The 21,906-nt window shown below is 49.6% G+C and overlaps 1 protein-coding gene across 2 annotated transcripts in view; it reads right to left on the bottom strand.

Annotated features, from left to right (window-relative positions):
* Positions 1-2,589: 2,589 nt before the first annotated feature.
* LOC144153668 (synaptophysin-like protein 2) overlaps positions 2,590-21,906 on the bottom strand; it is a 29,162-nt gene continuing 9,845 nt past the window's right edge. For both annotated transcript variants that reach the window (XM_077685326.1, XM_077685327.1), the window contains 2 exons: positions 15,105-15,305; positions 2,590-10,019 (listed from right to left, as the gene is read on the bottom strand). In XM_077685326.1, coding sequence (XP_077541452.1) covers positions 9,828-10,019; positions 15,105-15,305 — 393 coding nt within the window. In that variant the 3' untranslated portion in view covers positions 2,590-9,827. The remainder of the gene's footprint in view (positions 10,020-15,104; positions 15,306-21,906) is intronic.

The raw sequence follows: 21,906 nt of genomic DNA, 5'->3' as shown, positions 1-21,906 counted from the left end.
TCTCGTTGTGAGGCTTCTGGCGTGTGTGCAAAAGCCTTGCTTGCTGTGCGCCGAATTCGTATCGTCTGCCTTCAGCCAATTAAGGCCTGCTGAAAACGGGTACAACTTGGAATTTTGCCTCTGCTATGTTAATCTTATTACAGGTACTTCTCGTATGATCGACATAGTTTGCATCATAAAAATATATGCTTCGTGAATACAAACGTGGTGGCAGTTGTGCAGGTCACTTCCATTATGATCCCTAGTAGACAAAACTCGCCCGCTATATCGCAATAGCTATTCATGGCACGGACTAAAGGCTGTGTAAAGGCGTAGAAGTGTTGCAACCACTCGTTGCCATGCACAGGGTGTAAACCACAGTTGCTTAACATCTGCTTTCCCCTCTGGTTTTTGTTCACAAGATAATCCCTCAGAAGGCGAAAGCCTGGTGATATTTTTTAGCAACTTCTTTACTGCTGTTCCATATTTGCATTGCGTAGTGCAACAGCTATGGCACTGTCCCGATCCTGTCAGCAAGAGCATGTAGGTACTTGTCCCGTATGCGCGACTGTTAAACAAGACCATCGCTTTGTGACAGACCTCTGAGCAGTGATGGATGCGACAATCTCCCCTGTGGTGAAACAAAGTTGGCTGCAGCAGCAGTTGCCCATAAACGGCCGTCCTGGAATACAAATGGAGGGACGAATGTGCCAGCTTGTGCCTACAATGTTCACCATTAGTGCCCAGTCACTTTCTGCCACCTGAAAAGCATTTTAACCATCTGATCTTGTCAGCTACTACGTCCACGTTGGGTGTTGCATGCAACTGGCACAACCCACCATGCAGGACAGAGAAAGAAGCATCAGCTAATGCTGTGAGCAACTGCTCCTGCACGCACCTCAATTGTGCAAGTCCGGCTTTCCTGTTTCAAAAGAGCTTGTCAAGCCTTCCAGGAGTCTGAAGGCAGGGCTGCTTACTTGTTCCCCATTGCTCTTCATTGACGGTCCATACCTCTCGGGTGCACAAACCTCCTTTAGTGCACACTTGTGAAAATGCTCTCACTAAAAACATGTAACATTCTTATCAATTTACCCAAATCCTCTTGTTCCTTAGTCAAGAGCATATAACAGTTTTGACATTTTATAATCAATGGTGTTTTTAGAGGAAACAGCTAATTGATGTACACTGTCGCCTTAGAGCCCAAGATAGAGCACTGCACGGGATCGGGCCGGGCCCGGGCTCAATGCCGCGGGCCCAGGCCGGGCTCAGGCTTGACGCCGTGGGCCCGTACCGGGCTCGGGCTTGAATTCATAGGCATGGCCGTTAAAGGTCCGACATGAAGTGTAGAAAAGAGCATCAAAATGAATATTCTTGGTTTATTTTTGCGCGCTTCTTGCTGTTATCTGTACGCATTGTTTTAAAAACGTGTTTTGCTAGGTCTGATGGTCACTATACTGCAATTTTAATGACATTTCTTGTACTGCATCAAGATTTTATATTTTGGTGTACAACATACCAAAGATACAATTACAAGGAATGCCCAAGAGGGGAAGGAATTAATTCAGACATCCTGGAGCTGTGCACCTATGCCTATGTATGTACACGTGTGTTTTAGATGTCGCACCAATCAAAATGCGGCTGCCGTGGTCGGGAATCAAACTCGCGTGCCAGAGAAACACCACCGCTTAAACCACTGCAGGTGAAGTATTTCAACGCGCGTGCTTACTCGTTGATTCAAATGCGGATCAAAAAATTTCAGCAATACCAGCTTGTGGCCGAGACAACCACGTGAAGTTGCCAAAAGTCTGGTCATCAAAGGTGATGGTGTCTCTCGTGTAAGAATACGAGCTATTATTACTGCCGATGTGGCGTGAACTGCAGACGGTGAAAGCTAAACTACGTGCACTTTTAAACCCTTATTTTTTGCGTTTCAGTTCATGACGTGCTTGTACAGACTAGATGCTCCGTCTGATCACCCGGAATATAATAAACAAACTTTCTTCAGCGTCAAAGAGCGGGCCTGGTCACACACACGCGGGCCATCCCTAGGCCAAAAAAATAAAATACCGGGCCGGGCTCACTTATGAATGCCCGGGCTCGGGCTAAGTGTTACGGGCCCAGGTCGGGCTCGGGCCTCAAAATCGGGCCCGTGCAGTGCTCTAGGGCCCCAAGAACAGATTGGCAGATCTCGCAATTAGGCACTAAGCAAGCTTGCAGTGCTGGTAGGCTTGAAGGACCAAATTGTAGCTCAGTAAATTAAAAGCACTGTGTAATGCTGCAACAGCAAGGATGCTGGTGTATTGGCTGTTGCCCTCTGTACAATGATGCAAATTTGCTTAGCACCTGCAGTGCAGATCACGCGAGGAGGTCTCAATAAAGCCTGGCCTATTCGAAGAGCCCGAGTGCAGACAGCTCGTACCAGGGCTCCTGCTGCCATTTCCAGCCAGAAGAAAACCGTCGGCGAGTCGCAACACGCGTATCAATGCCCTGAAAAAATTTATCGCACTCAACACTTAAAGGCAAGGCTTGACAGAACGCTGAATTCTGTCTCTGCCTGAATGCGAACAACTTCACGGGCATTTGGGGCATTAAAAAAGAAAACAAAAGTTGCACGTTTCCAAGCTTTATTTCCAGTAATATAGTCTCTTGGCATTTACATTATGCACTATGTACATCTGTCAAGAGTGTCAACAGTAACAGGTTCCTCCGAGACAGCTTTGAACACTGGTCACGCACGGTAAGTCTCACAAAAGGACGAGCAGCATGCAATACTTGCTCTTCTCTTTCTATGGCACGCAGCAACAGACATACCATTCGCACCACGCAACCGTGTTGTATGCATGCCGCGGCGTGGCTCACCCCCATGGATTGCCATTCACATGTGACTCAAGGGGCCAACAAAACGCGGGAAAGATCACCAGCTTCACACCTGGCCTCCACCAAGCCACCGGAAACAGGAGCTGCCCGCTGTGCAAGAGCAGCCCCGTTTCTCCGAGCGTGATGGGCGAACAGAGACCGAGAGTGTAAGCAAACGATGCAAGACCTTGCCTCAGGGCCCACACACTGCTAGAGTTCTCCCAAGTGTCGTTGGGGATGGATTTGCCGTCCTTGCAACAGTCTTGGCTCAACCGATTCAGTGTAAGCGAAGAAGTGTGGCAAGGCTCCCAACGCTTTTGAGCACACTTCAGCCAATCCTTGCGTGTAGATTCAGCCTTCAAGTTCTGTTGTTGATCTGCAATGTCAATCAGGCTTGTAGAGTACACAGGTTTCTTTTTGAAGAAACAGTCCGAAATTAGCTGCTTACTTAATTTGTGTTGATTTTTTTTGTTATATTTTAAGCTAATGCCCTGCAGTTTACTTATTTCCTTTTATGCCAGCACTGACTTGCAAGGCATTGCGTGATCCACTACAGTTGCTATCGGTGCTCCCAAATGGACATGCTTGGGGAGTGTTTTTGATGATCGGTCAGCCCTTTGCCTCAATGTCAACATCTACGATCACCAGTACACATGAGATTAACAAAGGCCTCTCACTGCCACTTCAGTCCTAGCCTTGATGAAAAAGAAGCCCTACTTCAGTGTACGAACCCTCACAACAATCAAAGTATGGCAACGAACGGAGCGAAACATAGAACTAAAGAACATTCGTTCCACTAAACCTGGCCCACAGACTTGCCGGAACCAAAGCAGGGGGAGAGGAAGAAGATCAGGCAAGGCATAATGGAAGCACAGTAGGACTTTGATAACGTCATGGCCAGTCGGTTGGAACTGGTTGCCTTTCATTTATGGAGAGCTGTTGGGCTAGTGCGGCTCGGGGGGAGGGGGCTCTGCTTCCGGCCATCTCTGCGTGTGTGTATGTGTGTGTGTGTGTGTTCAGTCTGGGCGCCACAAGTATGCCGCAGCGGAGACAACACCAGACATGCAAGGTACCCCCCCCCAAAAAAAAAGAGCTGGCAGTGCACTCTTCACGACTGGTCTGCCCCACGTGCTTGCCTCGTGAGCAATGTGTGAACTGAAGGAACTCGGGGGAAACAGTGCGCTGGCAAACACAGCAGAGAGGCAACAGTTGGGACCATCGACTGCTCACCTGTGCAAAGCGCCAAAACATGGGCTGCAGGCAAGCACTCGTTGAGGAAACGAGGTTTTGTGCTACACTCCTAGCCTAACCTTGCACAACATGCTGCAAGTGTGGCAGTGGCTCTTCTCTGCTGGTGCGCCTGCCCTGGATGCCGAGATCAAGCAAAACACCCCACAGTTGGCTTTCCACAACCAACGCCTCTCGAGTCGTGCATATGAAAAAGCGCTTGCCGCACTAGGACAGAAAAATAGCTGCCGATTCTAGGGTCGCACAGTGCCTGAAGTAGTCGAGGTGATGCTACGCTAGCTCAGCGCCTTACATGCGAAGGAGTGCAATAGATACGCACGTGTGTATGTCTTGTTTCTCATTTCTCCTTTCACTGTGTTCACGCACGCGGGCACATACATTCACACACAACAACACTAAGTACCACAGTTCCTAAACAGCAATAGTTTTTATGTGCTCTGCCTAACAGGGTGTTTTGTATCTTTGCAGCAGCAGTGGAAGTAGCATGCTGGGGGAAGAGTCGTTCCTTTTCTCTGGCACGTCGCCAAGAGGCAGCCTCGTGGCCTGCAACCATAACGACTTCGCTGGTGCCCAATGAACAAACAGCTATGTATACTGGTTGCGGCATTTCGAATGTGATCGCTACAAAGTCTGTCAGCCAGTAAAGCACTCCGATGCCAAGTGGCAGCTGCCCTGGCCAACGAAAGAAGGTTACTGGCTAAGCAAGCAAGCTTCATTTTGGTTAACAAATAGATAAGAGGCATACTTCAATATCAAAGTATAAAATTAAAAAAAAAAAAAAAAACGATTTTTTTGCAATCCTCAAGAACAGACTTACAAAAGGGCATCCACTTCAACACTGTAATCATGCCTTTGATTTTATTCACACAAAATAATAACACTGCTAGCAAAGTTTTGTACTTAACTGCCACCAAATCCCACTTTTCTGTCAAGCAACGTCTTTCGACTCTCGATAAAATCAATTCAGCAATCCGCGCATAACGTCGCCACATAGATTTGTCGCCTTGACTTCAAACAGCAGACCTTGTTGAGCCTACGTGCAGTATGGAGCAGCGGTGGCATTGCGCTGCTGCCGCTGTCGATCGCAATGCAGTGCTTCCAAAGAGATGCACTCCGACACAACAGCGCTGTACTGCTCAGTGAGGGTGGCGTGCAAGAAGACAGTTCTAGGAATCATCCCGTACTGGGACACCAACGAGGTTTGCGTTGCAGGAACGCGGCATGCCACTGTGCAACCTTAACTTATAGTAGTCGCACAGACACATTCGAATAGCCACTGCTTATTGCTGGCTTCTGTCTCAGTGTGCTTTGTAATGAACAGAATGCAAAAACAGGCAAGAAATTCCTGGCTTTGTACAGGCGCCACATGGATGACACTGGACCAGAAACCTCAAAGAAGAAAAAATTAAACAAGCACCTTCATTTGCACTACCATAAATGTGGCAAAAAAAATCCACGACACAGAAATGCATGAATGGTTCGCGTGAACAACAAACGTCTGGCTTTTGCCAGGTCACGTGCAAACCAGGGCAAAAGGCATCAAGTAAGCACGTTCACAAAATGGTCTTGACAAGTGTTCAACACGTGAGCCACACAGTCTTTGCACGCAACAACTTTGGGTGAGTTCAGCTTGCCCCATTCACAGACACCGAGGACTGCACAAAAAAGCAGTGGTGCTCGTAACAGAGATCAAGCTGAAGGTTCGGCCAATTCAAACAACCGTTCCTTCGCGTAAAACCATTTTTGTGTGACACCTTCCACACTGCTACATGCTACGCGAGACGAACAAAAAAATAAGTGGAATGTTTTTGTACTAAAGACAACTTTTGCAAACACAAGTATGAAATGCACATTGGTGAGTATCCTTAACAGTGCAGCAGGCACCTGGGCACCTTACCTTCGAAGGGACTGATTAGTGGTTGCACTCGGAGATGTTGACAAAGGGAAAACCACATTTACAATTTGCAGGAGGGGAGGGCAGGGGTGATGGGGCAGTAAGGGAGATTAGCGTGACACTTCTCGGTGCTAAGCTAATGACATGGGCTACCGACACATACCGCAAAAAAGTTTAAAAGGAAGTCCAATGCCTCTTATAATTACACAAGCAACGACAAAGCAGCAGCATCTTAGAATGCCTGCCCCATTAAACAATTTTTAAAACAATAAATTTAAAAATACCCAAAGGAAATAAGTACCATACTTGCTCACAACCTATATGAGATTCTAGGGCAAATTTTCCCTTTCCAGCCAGCTGGATGGAGAGGAGTTCATTATTTCTATAATGGCAAACAAACCACAACCGATGTAGTTAATACCTTTGCAGCAAGAGCTTACAGCAATAACCCACCCAAATGCTCTTGCCGCTGTTAGCATCAGTCTGATGTAGCAAAGCTAAAGTAACACATGGCACAAATCATTATAGCAATAAAATTCACTTTTCTTTTGCCGCTTTGGTGCTTTCTTTAGCACAGGCTCGGAGTGCAGCCGGGCCGTTCTTGATTAGACGATAGTCCAAGCACAGCTTCTTTCAAGAGCTCCCCATTTTAAACTACTGTCATCATAAAAAACAATACAACAAAGATATTCCCGCTTTAAACAACAACTTCCACCTCTGGAACAACCTGTACTAAACCCTCACAACAATAGAATACATATATGCTGGAATGTATGTTCTCTGAAGAGGTTTACATAACATGACATTTTAGTTAAGGTTGTTGATCAAGCACACTCTGCCCGTGCTTTTTGCAGGAAAAAAGATTACTATGCTAGACTAGACTATGCTGAAATAAAGCAGCGATGCTGTGAAGCAATAATGAAAGAAAGAAAACAAAACGTGCACTAATCCCAGGCAGACAATGGCTCCACACTTAAATATTGCGTACGATGGAAGGGGAAAAAAACAGGTGACAAAAATAATTGGTAAAAGTTGGGTGACCCGTAAGTAGCTGATAAATGCATTTTTTTGCGCAGCAAGAAACCAAAAAATTAAGCAGAACACTAAGCTTCCATGCTTTGACGTGAACTTAGTTTAAAAGTCAACATAGAATAGCTTGGGATGTTGGGAGTGCCCGCATAAAAATCACTGGGCCATACAGTGATGCCAAGAGTGCACCGGTGAGAATCACGGGGTCTGTTATCACCCTACGACAAAAATTATTCACACAGAGTTGCAATGGGTCAGGAGTCCTGAATACACACACAAAAAATTAAGTATAAGGTAGCCTTTCCTAATCGGGCACGGTGGCACAGTCACAAGTCCCTGGCCACTCAGTTAAAACAAAATGCAAGTTTGTTGCATGTTGGCAGAGAAAAAAGCTTCTCTCATAAATTAGACTGAACACCCGAGTTGTTGAAATTAACAACAGCCTATGCACACTGGGAGAAGTCATTTAACTGGAACAGGATTGCCGCAACTGACCGTTAATAAAGTCAAACAGCAAAGCCTCGTTAACCAGGGGACTAGTATGGTCAGTTCTGTTTATCTAGAGCTCTCACTCACCTAAAGGGGTACTCACCGAGGAGCGTTACTCGCCAAACCAACTTTCGGGCTGCTGTTTCGAGCGGCACCTCCATCAGGCGATTCCCATTCAGCCCACTGTATCTACACACCACATTTACTGCCACTGGGCTCGTCCAACAAACCGCTCTTCTGGCAGTTCCCAGTGGAAAAAAAAAAATGTGCTCGTGGCCTAAATGGCTGAAGGGGCGGGGCCTACGAAGACCCCCGCCCACAAGCTCGCTGCCATCAGTAGAGCTGCTCTGTATTGCTATATCGAACGCAAAGGAAAATAAACGCTGCTTTACTGTGCAGCACAGACTGCCAACTCTCAGTGCTACCTGCACCAAGGTCGCCGCTGCTACAAGTGCGTGTGGCTGAAGCGACATTTGTCACAAACAGGTCAAACAGAAGAGGTCAGAGGAGAGGCAGGGTCCTGCTGCGGGGCCAATGAGCAGTTCTAGCGGGAAGTGTACAGTTTGCTGGCAACACAAATGTGGCCATGCTGAACCACAAGCACAAGTGCCAGGTACGCTCCGCAAATTATGAGTGGCGGCAGTTTTTTTTTTTTTTTTTTTCACGGTTCCTGCTGGAGCCGGTGTCATTTGGAGAAAACTAGTGTTTGAGAGCTTGGCTAACATGCGCAACTAGACCCTCCCACTAAACTGGCACATGGGAAAAAGAACAGTGCAAGTGGGGGTGGAACGCTTCATGCGTGTAGGCTCAAATGCAGCTGTGCACGGGGGCGGAAACGGCTGCCAAAACACGGAAGAGTCCTTCCTGCGAGCACAGGGAGTTGGCCGCCACAGCGCGACAGTTCAACCATGCCACTCAAGCATGCCCAAAAGATGTGGAATAACAAGCATGGGAGAACCACAGGGAAATGACTCGATGAGCTCTCGCTGGCATGTGCTCGACCATGCACGTCAGCTCAGCAGCACGTCTTATGCAAAGGCTCTGAAGCGCTCTGGGCTCGTAACGCCAAAATTAACTTGACAAGCAGGATTCACCAATCCTCCTTACAAGGAAAAAACAACTTAAAGAAGTGCCTTTCTGAATATAGCAACTCTGCAATGACACTTAAAAAAAAACAAAAAAAACCTACATGGACAAGAAAGCCCCAACGTATCAAAATGCTCCCAAAAAACAACAAGAATCGAGGGCACAAAATGAATGCACACATGGGAATGTGGTATATCCAGCACACTGGCAAAGCCCTGAGCCCATGCCAGTGAGCCTGAGCCCCCAGGGCTGACCCCAGGTTAAAACAGCTGGTCGAAGGGAGCTGGGCAAGCTGGACCTTCTGTCTCCGAGCTTCCTGCAACGCTATGCATGTTGCTCCTCACGACCTGTGCAAGAAAGACAGCCCCTCCGTTCTCATTTCTCACGTATGAAGCGAGGGTGCTTCGACTGAAAAACTGCTCACCAGTAAATCAGCACTACAACAGGTTTGTCTTTACGGATGTGCTCTGCGAGCCTCGTATAAAACCATAGGCTTACAGCAGGTTGCATTCCAACTTGTGATCTGACCAATGAGGGTAAACCTTCCGCAAGAGCGAACCGCCAAGTCGAAACGACACAACGGTAAAAACTAAGTGCGGCCAAAACATTTGTAAAGGAATGTTTAAACACAACCTGAAGGTAATGGGTAATTTCTCAGTTTCCCTCGTACACAGCTAAAGTTTGAGAGGCACTGGCGCTATACGTGTTCACAAACATACACAGTCACACGCAACTCCGCCTCTGCGTTTTCAGGTTGCACCACAATGTGGGGCAAACTGCCAGAGCTCAGGCACCTATATATTGTGCTCCTCCCAGAAATTGCCAGATTTTCATCGAGTGTAGCTAGTTTCAAATCTCTCTACACTTAAAATGCATTCCAACTTATGAATAATAATAATAATAATAATAATAATAATAATAATAATAATAATAACCAGCCCATTTTATGCATTTTATGTCCACTGCAAAACAAAGGCCTCTCCTATTATTGACGTCAGACTTCTCCAATCTTGTGCTGTCAAAATCCACTAGAAGTTATAAATTATGTTTTTCTCCATTTAGTGAGCTGTATCAGAGCCAAAAAAAAAAAAAAAAAAAAGGTAAGGTCAGAGCAGCAGCGGTAGCATTACCGAGACAGGAGAGGTGCAAGCTCGCCCAGTCCCGTTACGGGCACTGAACTCTTTTTCTCCCCAAACATAGCTTTGCCCAGTGGTGCTGGATCCTCCCAGGCCAGCAGCTGGCTGGCTCAGTACTGGGTGCCAAAGGTGGGGCTCTGGATGGGCGGGGGCGACTGTGGCGGGTACTGGGCGTTGGACTGGGGGAACGGGGGCACCGCACCCCCGACGGGGGGCGGCTGCCGCTGGCCGTGCAGGCTGGTCTCCTTGAAGACGAACCAGCAGCCGGCCAGCCACAGGAGCACGTTGAAGAAGCCCAGGATCTGCCATGCAAGGAGCAGGGGGAACTTCAGCTGAAGCTAGCCGATTCACTGACGGAATTATTGAACTGAGTGAACCACAGTAACAGAAAATTGGTGCCGCTGGCACTACCGGTGCAAGGCTGGAGAAACAGCTGAGCTGGCAGCCCCTCTCCCTTTGTACGAGAACCAGCTGTTGCACCTCGCACAGATTTTCGAACTTGCCGCTGAAAGCTCTCCGTGACTGGCAGGCCTGGATCTTTTCGTCCGCAGGCTTTCACATCTCTCCTAAAGTGGACCGTGTTATCACGCACTAACACCCGTGGCCAGGAACACAGCCTACAAATCCGGAGGAAATGCTGTACGCCCGGAATGCAATGATAGCTCAATTAGATAATAACGCAAGAGACCCATGTTCAATTCCGACTGCAGCAAGCGCTTTTTCCTTTTCGATTGGCTGCACATGTCATGGTTCCCCACCACTGACAACCCTGTACCTCTTGGGCCTTTGGGGTGGCCCACTGGCTATGTTGCCAGTTTGACGGCATAAAGGCCCCCGGCTTGATTCCCAGGACCTCCCCGACCACGTTGGTTTTTTGGGGCTTCAGGGTTATCTTGGTGCGGCCTGGCGTTGACAGCTCTGCCGTTAAAAAGCAGTACAGATGAGACCTGCTTGGACAGAAACAAGTACAGAGCACAGGTTGCACACCAGCTTCTTATCACTGGCTGGCAGCCCTGTCAATGAAAAAGGGCTGAAGGGAGCAGCCAGGATAACTCTGCAATGGCTGCCTTCTTTGTACTATCTGTACACACTGCAGTGTTACTGCACTGCGTCATTTGTACGTATTATGCATACTGTGTTATATGCAGCATAGTTTCATACAATAATAACAGAGAGGAAACTGGCGCTAGTGACAACGTGAACTCAGACGGCTCTTACGCTTCGATGGGAACAATGGGTAGTCATGGAACCAGATTGCATAGGATTGAAATGGGCCTGGGGCTGCACAAATTGTGTTTTTGTCAAAAAGACTCCTGTTGCTCGGTTTGCTGCTTACAAATTACACGGTGAACAAGAAAGTGACCAAAAAAGTGGTTTTGTACGAAATGAAACGGCACATTCTAGCCTGAATTAGTGACATTCATAAAGCGCCGTTCCTACCAGCTGCTGGTACTGCTGCAGTCTACGCCGTAGGAGCCGGCGTTTTCACGAAAGGTGTGGCTGTTCCAAGCAATTCGCAACCGCTGTCAGCTTCGAAAATACATTGCTCTGCCGAATGAGCAGCGCCACAACTCCTAACCTGCCGGCAACTTCGCCGCATACAGCGCCGTCATTTGTGTTTTCGTGCTCACTGTGCCAGCACTGAAGTGATAACCTACCCAATTCACAACTCTGGTTATAAAACACTTCCACTCAGGGCGGCGTCAGTGCGCGTGCGGCATTCAGTTCAAGAAGAAACACACTTTTGAACGCTTCTTCCAACCTAGGCAAATGCGTTCATCCAATCCATAGTAACCTCCACAAGCCATCAAGTGCCAATCCGAATCCAGAACTATACCCATCATGCCCATCGCAGTAGACGATCGCAGTGCCAGATTCCTCTCTAGTTGTTATTGCATGAAACTATGATATGCAGGTTATTGCAATTATTTAACAGAATGAAGAGGTTGATGGCTGGCCAACAGCATTGTACACAGTATCTTCGCACAAATAACCCACCTAGTGCATGTAATTAAACTTTCAGAAAGTCATAGAAGCATCATTTTTCTTTCTTTATCTGGGTGTACACAAAGCACCACTGGTGAAAGAAAAGCATGGAGCTGTAGGGCAAGGCACATCTGTTGAGCTGATGTCACTAGGTTGCAAGAAGCTCTGGTCATGCTTGTGCCAGGGGCAGTGCATATACTGCATCTGGGAGCCGGATGGCACATATGGTGCAGTGCTCCCACCTCTGATACAGCACCCTTGTGCAGGACACTAAGGATTGTCACACGTGGGCTCCACCACGGAGCAAGATAAACAGGAGCGCCGACTTCGCTCTCTCCGGCGGGCTCTTAATGTCCATAACTCGTGGAGCACAATGTAGATGGCGCAGCGAAAGGGACCTTAGCCGGCGGCGGCTAAGCGGCCGGCGTTCCCCGTGCGCCGGCGGGAGAGTTGGCGGAACGCATTCCGTCGGCTCTGTCGTCTGCTTCGGCGACGGTAGTTTTGGGCACGGACTGCTTTGGGCCTGCTTTGGCGCCGCTTCGCGTTCATTGCGCGCCTCCTTCGCACAGTTGATTAACTTGTTCGACAGCACCTTCCGGGTAACCCGGACCCGAAGGAATCGAGTGGCCGTACGGCAAAGATACGTTAAGGATTGGTTTCCATGGCGGGAAAACAAAATATAGAGACCACATACAAACATATGGCTGCTATACAAACACTGCCTTTTGCGCGGTGCTTGCCGAAAATGTGGCTCCGTTTTGTAAATTTGGGAATACCAATTTGGCTCTGTTTTAACAGGTTTTACAAAAGGCGAAAGGAGTAACTGGTTCTGATCACTGGCGATTATAAAAGTTCCCTCAGCTTTCTCGCAGTTCTGCAACTTGCGTCCAAAACAGAGCGCGCCTAGAACACGGGCCGGCACTTACACGCTCATCAGAAAAGAACAGAAATGCGATAACATCACCCGCGACTGCCCGCGACGTAGCGATCTGCTCAAGATCAAGTCCCTGACAGTGCGGTCTTTTCACAAGCCTTCATTTTGCGATAACTCGCCGAAAGAAAAGGTTTAACGAGCCGGTTGTTTTGCTGGTCAGTCGCTTAACGAAAAAAAAAAAACGCCGGGAACCCTGGTAGGCCAAAAAATTGCAGCCATACAAATCGCAGCATTTTATTTGGAGACCGCGGTGTTATCGACGAGATAACACGACCGTAGAGCGACAGTGAACATCGGGCGGTAAGTTGCGGCATGAGTTAAAATGAAGTATGCGTTTGATATTCTTGGGTTCCTTATCAAGCTGACAGTGTTTTTGTACAGTTGATACAACAGGGCAGCCGTCCAATTCAGTCATTGGCACAGAAATGTGCATCATTGCCGTTTGCCGATGGAGTCTCCGGGCGACCCTCGTAAGCGTTGTTCGTGCGCAGAAGCAGCATAAAATAATTAAGCACGCGGCCGGAGAGCGGGATAACAACAGAGGGTAACCTTTGCGCTGCATCGATTCCTCGTAAGCAGAATCACGCTAGACTAAGTTGTGGCGTTCCATATTACTCTTGCTCATTCTTTGGTGCTTCTGAAGTCGTCGTCGTTCAGTTGCGCCTTACATGTGCTGGGTTAGTACAATATTTTTAGTATTTAGTATTTAGAACGTTTAGTCTGACAATATTTCATAATGACAGACTAAACGTTCCGGGAATAAGCGATCGCCATGTATGCGGCGGCGTGCGCTTATCTGCGCCGTCTATTGCAGCCGCGCACGGGTGTTTAAATTCCGCGCGTGCACGCATGCCTCCTGCATAGTAGGACAGGCATAAGACAGACGTCGCTGCGCAAGAAAAGATGCCTCTGGGGAGAGCGAAGAAGGGAAGAGCCATGTACAGAGGCACAGCGACGAGAGGGCGAACGAAGGAGGAAGAGAGCAAAGGGAAAGCTGGGCGGCCAGCGGCGCGTGGACATTATCTGCCCGAGCAAAAGATTTTTTCTGGGCCACAGTCGGCGCTCCTCTTTATATCTTGCTCCGTGGGCTCCACCATATAACACTCTCAACAGCAGCAGTTTTTGAGCAACGTAGAAAATCCGTGAAGTACGGAGCAATGCATTGCTGCCCCATTAATTTTCCTGCACTTCTACTTTCGATGGCACAAATCCTGAAAACGTTGGGAAGGGACTGGTGGACCTCGATTAGACGCTTTGAATAGGTGGCCGGTAAAAAGTGCAAAGGCTCATGGGTACCTTGTCCCGCAGAGTCCCGCCACTTCGGTTCGAGAGCTCTCCTGGCTTCCTGTACGATGGCCGCTTTCACGCGCGTGTGCTTGTTGTTTATCTGTTTCCATCAGGGAGGGGGGGGGGGGGGGGGGGTACGCTCATGCATCGTGCATTTAAGAATAAACGATTGACCCTACTAGGGGTTACAGACGGCGGCTCTTGAATACCAGCTCCTGCTCACCCAGCTGGCCCGAGAGGCAGGGGCTGGCAACAGTTTCTGCCAGCCCCTGCTCTTGAGGGCATGGGGAAGGGCTCGTGCTTGCTTTTTCTGCCTTCTGTGAAAATATGTCTGAGTGTAGTACCTGGCTGTTGGCAGTGTTTGCGTTCTGCTGGATATCCGGTGCAGCCTGATTGGATGCTGGAAGGTGTTTGTTTCTGCACGCCTGAGTGCTGTTTCTTGGGACTTCTCGAGGTTTGGGTGAGGTAGCGGGAAGGTCTGTCGATTGAGCTTGTAATGCTGTGTTATTTCTTGGCAGGTTACAAGTGGTGTAGGTGTCTCCCCGTCCCTGAGGCCCGGTCGGCAAGTTCTCAAGCCTTCTGGTGGGCAGATTGGTTGCCCTTCATGGAGGCATGTGCAGGCGTCCACACAGTCCTCGCTCTTCTATCGGGGAATTTGGTTGAGAGCCTGAGGTGCATTGCTGGTGCCACCCAACCCGATCTGAAGCTCCTGCACGCTTCCTGGGAGCCACTTGCGGCCACCGTGGCTTTGGTCTATGTGGTTATTAGGGTGGCACTGACAGGGGGCGCTGTCTTTGTGGTGACCACCGCTGTCTTTGCTCTTCTACCACATACGACTGCGGCGTGCAAACATTACAGGATGCCCTGTACAGCCCGTCAACAAATTTGGTCGCGTGTTTTGCCCTGGTGTGCACATGCAGTCTAAAGTACGTGCTAACGTCACCTTCCACTGCCAGTGATGTGGTATCTGCTACAGCTGCCAGCAGAAAAAGTGCAAGACTGGAAGAACAGGCGAGTAAGCAGCCACAAATTCGCTGCTCAGGTCACGAGTAGTTCTAACGTCTTCTGCTGGGTAGGACAGCGCACGGCCGTCTTGCTCGACAGGATTACGGGGGCTGGGGCTGAAGGTGTGCTTGTAATTACTGGTAGACACATATCATAATTATTACTGGCCACTCACCAGAGACACGTTGAGGGTGGCAAAGCTCCCGCTCGACTCGGGGGAGCAAAGGGCAACGTTTACGTCCCTGCAGATGCCAATGGGGGGCCACTTGCTGATGTAGTCGGGACTGGTGTAGTACTTGACATCACGCACTCCCTGCGCCCACGCACACGAGCCCGCAAACCAGAACAGCGTCAGCAGCGCTGTCAGGCACAGGTCCTGCAAGCAACGGAGGGCAGGGACGTTGGACCAACTGCGCATCGCACAAGACGCCGTCCGCCTGGCTGCCAGAAAAACATTTTTGATGCACGCACGTCCTGGCGTACTGTCGTTGACGTGAACGACTCCTAACTGACCTGCTACTCACCGAAGCGAGTGGTGAAACGGTGTGCGCAAATCATCTTGTTTGCGATCCCACTCCCAACAGGAGAGAGTGGATGATTAGTATGCAGTACAAGGCACGCCATTACTGGGAGTGAGTAATGACAAGGGAAGTACCACACATGCAACAGCACTGAGGCATTGATCATAAAATGATGCTTGAATTGAAAAAAAAGTTTAAACAGCCACCCATCGGTCGGCAGGCTCACACAACCCCCCCCCCCCTCACCATTGACGAGTGAGTGGTGAATGCGCTTCACCATCGTTTCAAGCTCGTGAGTGTGAGTGAGTGCGTGCGCCGGTCGCGGTGTGAGCCCCGCTCACCAAATGCGATTGCAGAACTCCGCCCGCCACTCGGAAGTGGTAAGTGCACTCGCACAGCCTGCACAATGTACGAGGCCTGCTGCTTTGAGCACCACTCTTGCGTGCGTACTCGCAGTGGACTAATCGTCACAGGAGCCGCTTGCTGCAGTGGTTGCTGCTAGCGCCATCCATGTACGTACAGACACTAGTTAATGGCACAATTGCATTCAGCTTTGAGAATATGTCATCACTGCACTCCTGTAATGGCGAGCGTGGAATGAACTCTACGGTGACATGTTGATTTAGTAATACGATTTGGATGGACGTCTGATGCCATATTGCACTAATACTTTCCTGTGTCATGACTCATGGAGGGACTGCTGCGCACACTGACACCAAATGATGTTTCAGGCTTGTAGCATTTGGTGTCGTAACAACAACACCGCATTATGGTGTCGTAGTTCCTGGTGTACACAATTGTCTTGCTTGCTACATATGTTATACTATACAGGCTGTTCTATGTGCACACTGCGTGCCCATCCTCGCTAGAAAAGGTGTCGCGGATTTTAATGAATTGGCCTATAGAGTTGCCACCTGCCCTGTTTTTGACCGGCCCGACCGGTGTTTTATACAGCGGGCCGGTTGCCAGTTCGTACTTAAAACCGGCCGTCATTGGCGGTTTTTCGGTCATTGTGCGGCGATTATTTCTTTTATGGCATTTTATAAGCGTAATTCAGAAACTACGACGATAAATAGGTGTCGGCACACTGCGCAAAAACACGCGAGCGGAGAAAATATGTGCCGCGAGCGCGGGCGAGATGCAAAGAAGAGCTTTTAATGGATGAAGTATGTGTGGTTACTTTTCAATGCAGCACATTCAGAGCAATAACCAAAATTTCAGTAACTTTCAGTTGTGGGGATCCACTTGATCCCCAGTTCGTCTACCCACGAGCGGAGCCTTTGAACGAGCGCACTTTCCCGCACACGATACGTCACCCACGGGCCTACGCGCCGACGGCCGGCAACCGCTCTGTTGCCGCTCCTCCTTGCCCAGCCTCCTCTCCCCTGCTCCTTGTAAGCACGGTGCGTGTGCTTCGCGCTCTCTCTTGCTCTGGCCCCACGGATAGGGGAGATGGGGAACGGAGGAGATCGGAGCCGGATAACCGGGGCGCTGCTTGTACCAGGTTGGCTCGTCTCCTCCCCGCCGCGCCGTTCGGCCGGGGCCTGCTTTTGGCCCTGCTCAGACGCGCAGGGTAGGCCTACCCCTACCTTGCGAGCGGCCCACGTGCAACCTCGGCCATGGTCGCCCGTTTGGGCTGTCGTCGCCTTTGTCGGTGAGTCGAACCCGTCGCGGCGTCTCCCTCGTGGACGCCGCGAACCTCTCTGAGGCATTTTGGATGGGTCATTTCCGGGCGTGGGGAAACACCCTGTATCCCACAACGGCCCACTTGGGCCCATCTTGCCCACACAGTACAAACGTTAAGTTGATCCCTCTATATAGGATAACGCTATAATGCATGCGGCATTGCATGTCATAAAATATGGATTTTTTTTTTCACCACAAATTCAAACGTCTAAATACCCCCCCCCCCCCCCTTCTCCCCCCCTCCCCTTCCGAAGGGCCGGTTTCTTTGGGGGGGGGGGGGGGGGGGAAAGGTGGCAACCCTATCGGCATATCAGAATGGCAAAATGGTTCGGATCAGCAAATGGCGTGTTGTGGAAGTAGCCTATTTTCGGGGACTTGGCATCTTACATGTATCAGCATTTGTCATTACTCATTACGACTGCGCTCTCTTGTGATACTTCGCTTTCATGCAGACCTGGCGTCACACATCCTTCTACTACAGTTATGGTGCTTGCCTTGAGGCATGTGCTTTGCTGCTGTCACTCTCTGACACACCTGAAAACTTCAGCACTGGTGTTTTATGAGAAATGCACCAAAGTTTTTCTGTTGCGTTATGCTGCGTGTAAGTTGCATTGATTCCTACACGCCAATGTACGTATCTTTCGCAACGTGCAGCAAATGAAGTAGCTTGCATTCACACATACCTGACATGTATGTCATTATGACTTGCCAACTGCACCCCTTCGTAATGTTCCATGGCTCCCGCAAAAGTTGGCGTATGTGTTCGTGCAGCATGACAAGAATCGTACGTTATGTCTGACTCTTCATTCGCCTTACTGATTGATGATTGATTGTAGGGTTTAACGCGCCAACATAATGCAGGCAATGAGGCGCGCCATAACAGGGGGCTCCAGATTAATTTTGACCATGTGCGGATCTTTAACGTGCGCCGAAATGTTGAACACACGGGCGTTTCTGCTTTTCGCCTCCATCAGAAAAGTGGCTGCAGAGGCCGGGAATTGAACCCGCGACCTTGTGCAGTCGCCTTATCAAATTAGGGACTATGAATTGCTACTGTTGCGTGCAGTTTCTGAAATACTATATATTTCATATCTTCAGATAACAAAAGGTAAAATACGTACTTCTCACGGTGATATGTTGTTATCGACGGTCATTTACCATTACGGTTGTGAAACTGCATACCCAATTTGAAAGTGAGACTCGGGCTCCCGCGATTTGCTTTTTCACTCTATCATTGTTTTGACCAGGTTGCGGACCCGACAGAACCAGGCTCTGACGTCGGCGCCAATTAACGCGCGTTCGTCGGCAGTCCTGTCATCACCCTGGGATTTGTCGGTATCGACTCGTGCCACGTGCGAATCCGCATTGAATACAGCGGTTCACCAGCCCTGCGTCAACTTCACCCCTTCAACTCTCCGAGCGACGACAGCGACAACAGAGGGGGCGAGTTCAGGCACGCGACTCACCGAGCCATCCCCGCACAGGTGACTCTGATGAAAGGAGACACCAGCGGTAACAAAGGAGACGACTTCGGAGGCGCGAGCCATGAAATGGGTAATCGGCGAGCATCATGAGTCAAGCACTCAGGTGCACCAGGCGCTTGGAAAAAAGGTCTCCCCGTACCAGCGGCACCATCGCATCCTCACCCTCGTGGTCATGTGGGCAAGCAATATGAACAGCTTTGAGCAATGGCGGAGCCAATGTGTGTCAGATTGTGGGTCCGTGATTAGACCAGACATGTGCGTCAGATTGTGGGTCCGTGATTGGACCAGACTTTTGGGAGTTGAATTCCCTAGGAGTACTCTAGGGCCTTTTGCCGCCGATTGTTGCTGGCTGTGCGATTTGTTTGAGGCACAGCATCTAAACTTGTACTCATCATGTAAATACGTGCATAAAGTTTTTCTCCTTCACCAGCACGGTTCCGTTGCCCGATCATTGTCTCCGGACACCAGTCACGCTGCCAAGATAGATTCCCAAACCCGGATGTCACAACACCGTGCACGGTTGCCAACCAGCTTGTTTTGAAGGCGAAATTGCCTGCGCTGTTTTATTTTCATATTTCGCATTGTCATTAGCCCAAACACTGTAGCCCCCGCTATGCTTGCTACGCTTGCTCGCTGAAAAGGGCTTCCTTGTCTAATGTTCGTCACATTTTGTGCCCCACATGTAGATCGCAATATGTACGCCGATGGCGTACGGACTACCAGATAGTTACTGACCGCTGCTGGTATACATCACTGCGCCCAGCACTCTGTGGTGTGGCGAATTGTTCACTTTTACGGCGATCAAATAGCACAATTTGTGAGTGAGTGAATGAATAAGTGAGCGTGAGCGTGAGAACATGTTTGCTCATTTCATCTGCAAAACGTGTGCACGCATTAATGCTACCTGTGTAACCGTAAGGTGCCACGTTATGGTCGCTGTTTCCAAAGCAACAGAAAGTTGCGTGCTTGTGTCCGTTCACTATCATGTTGGTTCGTAGTCGGAGCTTTGCAATCGAAGCTTGCCACGGCTTAGTGCTGGGAAAATACTGAATGATCTCACTTTTCAAATGGAAAAGAGTTTGGAATCGCACGATATAGGACAAGCTCAGTAGTGTTGCTTGTTTGTGCATCACGCGAGACAAGTTTAGTAGTCCCACCTTGTCAATTTCATAATGACCAAACAGCTGCATTCCGAGTCGTCCCTGAAGTGGTAACCCTTTGCATGACAGGCTGGTTTTCTTCCCACGACTGCCTACCGGCGACGTGCCAAACCTCACTTTTATTGCCCAAGTAAGGGCTGTGGGCCACCTCGGCGCAGGGGGTGGTGCGCATGCGCGCAGGACGCCCGCAGGGCACAGAGCATTACACACGACCAAGCCCTGACAGTTCACAGCCGGCAGGAGATACCAATCTTCTACGCAGAATGCGCGCGCAGCATAGGCAGATAGTGGCGCCCATAAGAGGGGGCCAGACAAGCCGAGGGGGCGGTCAGTCGCGCGTAGTCGAGCGGTGGTGTTTGACCCGTGGAAGTGAGTGACGAGAGGCCCGTACCTACTCGGACGGAAGGACAACAGCACGACGCAAGGTTGCCGAGGAAAACGAATAAGTGTCCGCTTTGCTTGACCACGGCTGGTAGTAAAGCCTACACGAGGGGAACCTAAAATGATGCACTCTCACGCCCAAACCAACAATCGTTGTGTACGCCTCATTTTTTTTCATTACGGAAGTTTTGCTATCCGTCACAAGGCACTTAAATTTTTTGCAGCGAGAGTGCAGCAACAAAAAAATAATTTGCAAACATCATTGTAGCACAGAATTAGTTGTTCTTCAAAATTGGAATCAGAGGGGCCGAACTTATACTATACCGAGCTGGATGACAACACAGCCGAAACAATCTTTCAATGTCAACTTAATTTATTTTCGCCTACAATGCCGTTGCTTGTCCGCCCCGCGTAGTGAGAGAGTATGGGAAAAAGGGGGCGATGGAGACGGATCGACGGAAGGCCCTTGGAGGAATGGAGAAACGGACGTGGGAGTACATCGGTTGTAAAGGTATTTTTGAAAGATACTCAAAAAAAGCGCTTCGTTAACATTTTATTTCGTGCTTGTGGTCGGAGACGAAGACCAATTTGAGCCAATGCCGAAGCGACGTTTGTCTGTGGGCCCTCGGAGTTGTTCTCCCGCCCCAACCCCCAGCCACCCCCATCCCCGGAATGAGACAAGATATTTCCAAAGGGAATAGAAACTGAAATGAACGCTTTACTGTTTCCCCCTTCTCCTCCTCCCCCCTGTCCTCACAAAGGGATTTCGCCGTCTCGATCGGGAAACACTGCTCTAACAATCCCAGCCTTCCACAGCAATCACGTCGCCGATCCCAGGAACCCCTCCCTTCGTTTGCTTTGAGGCGTAGGCCGAACAAAGCTCGCCCAAGTATTCCTTGCACCCAACATTCAGAATCAGATGTAGCTACTGTTTTCATTTCGGCCACAGCCCTCGAAACGAAGTCACGAGGCTTTCCAAGAACATTTCTTCGTGCAGTGGCAGTGTGGTCAGACGTCTGCCGGCCAAGATGCTGGCTGGTGTGAGAGCACTCGGGGGCCACCATCGTTGGGGTCGTCGTATGCGTGGAGGGGCGTGAAATTTATTACTTCCTCGACCTCGTTCGAGTACTGTTGACAGCTCGATGAAGCCTCTAGACCAGGGGTCCCAAACGCGTGGTCCCAAATACGGCCAGGCGTCTCTAAAGAGCACAATGGTCGCAAACAACTGCGACTTGTGAATCGAACACTACAGTGCGCACAGGGCTGGACGAGCGCGAGGACGCCGAGAGACTCCCCGCGGCGTTTTATGACCCCACAAACGGGGCTGCACGTCGCTAATGAGAAAGCGACGCCCTGACCAGTTTTCCAGGCTTCCGCGAAAGTGCAAAGGTTTCAGTGCGTTGTGCAGCGTTTGTGGGTGTTTGTTTTCCTGTTCGCCTTTGTGTAAAACACTTTTTTACTGCGCCCCAGATGTGGTGAAAATGGTGCAGCCAAGCGTTGGCCGCGTCAACATGCATTCACGTGCGCTTAGACACGTGTCGCAGCGTTATTTATGGCCTGGGTGAGAGCGATGTCTCGCTGCTGAGAAAAATACTGCAGCTTAGACTTAGAAACTTCGAGCCCTTAGTAGACTGCGCGAGACACCACGCACACGTGCACGCCTCAACATTTCTAGTCCAGGGCCCGTTTGCCCGAACGCGATAAGTGTGGGAATAAGTTTTCAACTACAACTTCAAGGATGTCTA

The sequence above is a fragment of the Haemaphysalis longicornis genome, unplaced genomic scaffold (genome assembly GCF_048455015.1).
Source record: "Haemaphysalis longicornis isolate Haplotype H1 unplaced genomic scaffold, Haemaphysalis longicornis Haplotype H1 scaffold_9, whole genome shotgun sequence".
Lineage (NCBI taxonomy): Eukaryota > Metazoa > Arthropoda > Arachnida > Ixodida > Ixodidae > Haemaphysalis > Haemaphysalis longicornis.
This window is presented reverse-complemented; position numbering and strand designations above follow the sequence as displayed.